Genomic DNA, 6244 nt, shown 5'->3' on the forward strand with positions numbered 1-6244 from the left:
GCTGCTCGCGGGCAGAAGCGATGTCGGGAGGGATTGAGCTTGTGTCCGTGGGAGAGTCCGGGACAGGGTTTATTTGCAAGAGGGCAAGTATGCGGGAAAGAGGAGCGAGTGCTTGGGTCTGGGGGTGCTGGGGGTTAATGGTGCCCTGGGGGGCTAACGGTGCGCTGTGAGAATACGTGGGTGCGTTTGCAAGGTCGGTGAGGGAGCTCTCGCTGGCTGATGGAAGAGTTTGCAGCAGGATGTTTGCGTCGGCGAACCTACGCGTGCACACGGGGCTGCAAGGCTGTGCCGCACCACACGGACTGCGACTCCAGCCCCTTTCCACCTCTGAACGCTCCCCAAGCCCCCCAGCCCCATCGTGTGTGGGGGCTGTGGGCCCCTACCTTATCACGAAGCTGTGTGCGTCGATCTCGGGGCCACAGCCGCTGCTGAGCAGGACCCCCGAGTTGCCCACGATGGCGCAGGTGGGGAACTGCTTGCCCTTGAGGGGCGAGGTGCGGGGCAGCAGCTCGTACAGGTTCTGCGAGACGTTCATGGTGCTGTCCCTGTCAAAGACGTAGTGGATGACGTCCCCTGGCTTCAGTGTCCCCTTCAGCACCGAAATGTCCTTCTCAGCATCCAGGAATTTCAGGATCTGTTTCCTGAGGACAGGGAAGGAAACAGCCCCATCAGGTGAGGTACAGAGATAATTTGGGTCATACATAAGATGAACTCTTGCCTCCTGCCTGCCCTTGCTCTGTGGGCAGTCCCAGCCAACTGATGCTCTCCAGGAAGATTTCAAAAGGTATCTCCATCCGTTAAGACGCCCGCTCCTTCTCCACCCATCCCTCCCTGGAGCAGGCCAGCATGGCCAGCCCACCAGTAGTGGGGGGATCCCTGCATATACCCTGGGTAGAGGGTCCCCTTCCCCGCTCCACGTCCCACCGCCAGCGCACACTACTTCCACTTGGCCTTATGGAAAGCCCCTTATGGAAAATGGGGGCTTAAGTGCTCCTTGTTTTGTCGTTGCAAGGCCAGCTGGTTCAGCCAGGAATTCATTTCCAAGCGATCGCTTACAGATATGAAGCCTAGCTCAGCAGGAGATAAGCCTTTTATTTCTTCCTCGACTTCCTTAGATGATATACAGAGGCAATTTGCCAGCTTGCACTGGAGAGGACCAAATCTGTCTCTTGTCCTATAGGTAATTACCAGTACCTGATCTTCAAAGAGAGTGTCTGGTTGTGTCTCCATTTGGATGAGGCTGGTTTAATGTTGTGCTTAATGCTTTCATTACTTCTGTCAACAACAGCTGGAGACGAAGAGTCATTTATTACTACTTCAGCTCTAGAGAAAAGAAAGATTGGGGAGAGGGAGAGAGACAGGATCCGTTAGCATCCCAATGGCACTTCTAATCACTGTCTACAGCTCTGGATGCTGGAATTCAAACTTCATCAGAAAGGCAAAATTGTAGTTATTAGCTAAACAAGAACTGAAAGCCTGTTTGTATTCTGCTACACTCAAGCAGACAGACAGAAATCCTTAAATACCCGCTCGCTTACCCGAACACAGACTTACAGCCAGGCACAACTCTACAGAAAACACAATCTTACACATCTAGCTGTTGAAATTGCATGCACACAAAAATGCAAGCAGGCTCTGCAAAGACAGGCTGGCAGATGTACACGCACAGACAAGACACCCCAGACCTCCCAAAATTCACCGAGACAGCTCCTACGCCGGCAGCCGCGGTTGCTGCCTCGTGGTTGCACATGAGCACCCCAAAGCGGAGCCAGCTCAGCTCCTGCAGCGGGTTAAAACCCTCATCAGAGAAGTGCAACCTTCACTTCACCCAAAGGAGAAATTAATTTAGCCGAGCTGCTGGGTGCCGCTTGTGAGACTGGGCTGTGAGCATCCCGTATCGAACAGGGGCTGGCTGGCTCGCCGGTAACTCTTCCGCCCGTTAGAAGAGAGCATGAGGATTTCAGGATCCCAGCTTTTAATCCCTGCTCTAAGAAGCAAATCAGCCCCAGCACTTCAGTGTCATTTACATCAAATGGCATGAATTAAGGGAGCCTCTGAATATTTGATTCCAGCCAGCCGTCCTCCAAAGAGAATATGTGAGCATCTCATCAAGAAGCTGTGCATGTGTCTGCAGCCCCGAAAAAACCTTCACACTTCAGAGCACTGAAAAATACACAGTCAAAGCACTCGCTGTCAGCTAGAGGGAATCTCCCTCTCTCATGCAAAGGGCTTTTCCAGCTGGGAAATGGTTTGTAAATAAATACTTTTATAAAAAACATGTAAACCCCAAGGAGGGTGAAGAAAGAGAGATGGGGCAGAGCTGGTGGTCCAGGCTCATGGACAGTATCCAGCTCCTGGGAGCACATCTCCAGCCCAGGGAAGGAGCTCCTGAGGATACACTGTGGCTCACACTGTGTAATGTTTCAGAAAGGCAAGGAAATGTGTTTATAAATGCTGACCGCCAGTGTCCTTGTGTGTGTTTGTACGGTACCTCTCCAGAGGCTTGCCAGTCGAGGCTGTTGGATTTGCTTGCGTCGCATTTTGCCACGTCACTTCGTGTCTTGCAAAGCTTACTTGTAAGGTGTCAAAAATCATAAAGGAAACAGGGTAGAGAAATCTTGGGAATAACTACGATTTTTGGGGGTTTGTCCATTTTCTGTGTTTTGATCAGTTGTGGTGACATCATCACAGAATGACATCACTCTTCCTTTCTTGCGTGGTGTCACTAAGCTTCGCAACCATCCCACTTGGTAATGCCGGGCTGATGTGAAATCATTGTAAAAATAACAGAGAGAGGCACTGAATGAAGCTGTGATGCCATGAAATGACTCTGCAATGGAGCGACGTTACTGAAGTGCATTACGATAAAAACCGACTGAAGTTCCCATGTCAAAGACAGCACGCTCTCTTCTAATAGCATGTAGTAAAACTACGAAAATGGCAACTCTATCACTGACTTATTTTCACAATAAGTAACTCTCTCCCTCTCATTCCCTCAATCACCGCAACTTGCAGATCCTTGGTTATTCACAAATGATTATTGCACTGAGCTGGGGGAGGGAGGGGGAGAAACGATTAAGAAAATGCAAAGCAGAAGTGAAAAGAAACAGATACATTTGCTAAATAAGAACAGCACTAGCCAGCGAAGAGAAGAAGCAGATTAATAGCTGCCTTACAGCAAAAACAAATGAACACAAAATCTAATTTACAAACCTATTAGATTTGCTATGTAAGCTGTTCACAGCTGATCTGATTGTACCTCTGCCTCCAGAACTCCTGCAAGACAAAGGAAATGCATTATTTATAAACCCAGCTCCTCTTTGCCACGCATTGTTCAACAGTCAAGAGATCCTGCTCTGATGGGCTCCGCACGGAGACACGGCTGCGCCGTTCACGTCCCACCCCATCCAGAAGGGAGACGTCCAGATGCCTGTGAAGGGCTTTTCACACCCATCGTCATCGCTGCCCTGCTATGACCGTCCCATCATTCCGGCAAAAAAGCTTCTAACCAACCCAATTAATAATACCTGCGCATCGAACCAGCCATCAAAGACATCTGGTCTCCGTCATCAAAGCAGCATGCAGCCTAGAGGCTGCATTAAATACATCTCTACCTTTTTTTCTTTTTTTACCAGTCAGGTGTTACCAGTGCATAGAGGTCTCCTCCATCACCAGGTTCCCAAGGCACCTCCCCTGTCCTTCTCAGAAGGGGACTGAGCTGAATGATCTGGACAGGATTCCCACCGCTGTTTTCAACTTGGTCTTTTAGTTCAAACCACACAACGTCTCCATTTTAGCCAGACTGAGCCACCAGCCTCCTGGGTGACTTGTGGAGATCTCGTCCTCACAGTGCACCTTCTCCCAGCTCCCGGTGACCCAGGCCAGGCCCACGGCCCCGTTCCAGCCCCCTCTGATTCCATGAGTGCCCTGAAGCTCCTTGTCCTCACCTTTCGAGTAACCTGGCTGAAGCCGTGAGGCCAACTCAGTGCAGTCACTTGCACGCTGGAGTTGACACCTCAAAGCGACAGCCTTGTCACTCCCATAGCCTGACACAAGGACGGGTGCCAGACCTGCCTGAGCAAGACCCGTGGGAACGGAGAGCCCAAGTTTCCAGCACCAGGCGCTAGGCTGATCCTATAATGAAGAATAGGTGGGACCAAGCCCCTTCAGAAACCAACGCCACTCGTAAGACCCGTCAATCCTCACTTAAAAATAAATACATACAAGTATTGGTCTGCATCTAGCTGGCTGCACAGCCCCTTCTTGCCATAGCTTGCTATTTTCAAAGGGGTCACAAAGAACCAGTCGCCCACTTTGTGATGCTCAGTGGGAGCTGGGCTTCAAGCCGCACACATTTTAACTGCCACGTGCTCATTGGTCTGTGTTATTGTTTCCATTGAACGGACATCAAAATGAACATGCTCATAAAGAGAACCAAATTCTTTATTGTTACCTGGATATATATACCTTAATGAAAATGTATCTCAGGAGCACGTACTTCTACCAGTCCTAATAATATCCCAAATGAATTAGATATAAATGAAAAAGAAATAAGAGTGCACCAACGTTTGGTGCCATCAAAAAAGATTTTCAGACTTGCGGGATGCGATGTAAATCCCTTCGTTAGGCTGAGCACAGCCCTCAGCACCACATAACAGCAAAGCCTTGGAAATGCCGTGACACTTGTCCCTTTCCTCCCTCCTGCCGGAGAGCATCTACAGCCAAGTCAGAGCGATTCCTGCTCCAACACTCTCCTCTTTCCTTTGACAAACCTGAGAGCCAGCGAGCTGTTTCATTTTTTGGTGCATCAAGGGAACAGCAGGACTAGCTTATTCCTAGAGCCTACTGGCATTTAACAAGCCTCCGCTTTAATGGGGTTCACTGCAGGGTGTGGGAGCAAACTGGATTAGTGTGCAAACCACGCATCCTTTCAGAGACATCTCCGAAGGAGCCTTCCAAATGGGATTCACACTCCTTCACACTTGCTGTAAGACGGATAGGGATTGGATTAAGGGCTTAGAAAAAGAAATGCTGCTCCCTGCACAAGTGCTGGTTCACAATCTCTGTGAAAGGAGAAAAAAAAATCACAGAAATTAGGAAGTAGAGAAGACTTGTTAGCTCCCACCTCATCCATGTTTTGCAGCTACAGCAGGACTGATCTGAAGCATCACAACATATTATTCAAATGCATTTATCCAATCTCGCTCTACATGCCCCCAGCGACAGGTCTGTGCATGTCTCCTTCTGAAATGAAGGCAGGCATCGGGGCTGGGGATGCTGGACATGAGGACGACAAGTTGAGAGCACATCTCCCAGGTCACTGTGAGCAGAGGTGGTGGGGAAAGTCGGCTGCCCAGACTCCCTGCTGAGCAGCCCCTTAGTGACAATTTTGGGTGTTACTCTTGCCCACACGCACGCTGTGAAAAGCAAAAGTTTTCAAACTATTGCAGTGGAAAGAGAGCACAGAGTGTTCTGCTGTCATATATGAACACAGAGGGGGCATCTCGTCGGTGGAGAGAGCAGAGCTCTGCTAGCCATCTTCCCGTGACTTGCTCTGTGGCACTGGGCTTTGCTGGCCACAGCCACCGCTACAGGGCAGCATCTGGCCCAGCAGTAGCCAGGATGCTCTTGGTGGACACCCGAGATGCTGGTAAAGACACTGCTCCCCACACCAGGCTTGGTTTCTCTCTCTGAGCCATGCAGATTGCCTGAAGCTGGGACATGTCACTTGGCTGAAGGTCTCAGCTGAATCCTAAAATGCTCCTGTGAATTCAAAACCATCAACCTTCTGGCCCTTTGTGTCCTACACTGCAACTTCTGGACACCTGCCCTACAATCTCCCTTTGCACAGACACAGACAACGTGCGCGGTTGTATAATACTATGGGCTGTATTGCCCTGTCCAGCCACCCTGCCCAGCTCAGCCCACCACCCCCAGTACCAGCCAGGCAAACCAGCTGCTCAAAACACCCAGAGTTTAGTCAACTGTGGTATTTTCCAAGGTCTGCCATACTTTATTACCAACACAGGCAAGCCAATATCACTGTAGTGCTTCACTTTGCCCCCTGGGAAGAGGAAAACATTAAGAAATGGAAGGCACTAATTAAGAGGCACATGTTAAAAAAAACAACAACAACAACAACAAAAGTCAGCCCATTTTATTATACCTTGCTGACCTGGAGTTTCAAATCTCTTGGCTTCAAAAGGCAAAGACCAACCTCGATTAAAATTGCACAGATAGGCAT

The 6244-nt window shown here is 49.7% G+C and overlaps 1 protein-coding gene across 1 annotated transcript; it reads right to left on the minus strand.

Annotated features, from left to right (window-relative positions):
• Nucleotides 1–379: 379 nt before the first annotated feature.
• LOC104622571 (alpha-2,8-sialyltransferase 8B-like) lies at nucleotides 380–6010 on the minus strand. Its single transcript, XM_010289405.1, is given in 4 exon segments — nucleotides 380–641; nucleotides 1195–1323; nucleotides 3214–3276; nucleotides 5970–6010. Coding segments are annotated over 4 exon segments (495 nt in total).
• Between the last annotated feature and the right edge of the window lie 234 nt (nucleotides 6011–6244).

The sequence above is a fragment of the Phaethon lepturus genome, unplaced genomic scaffold (genome assembly GCF_000687285.1).
Source record: "Phaethon lepturus isolate BGI_N335 unplaced genomic scaffold, ASM68728v1 scaffold35130, whole genome shotgun sequence".
Taxonomy (NCBI): Eukaryota; Metazoa; Chordata; class Aves; order Phaethontiformes; family Phaethontidae; genus Phaethon; species Phaethon lepturus.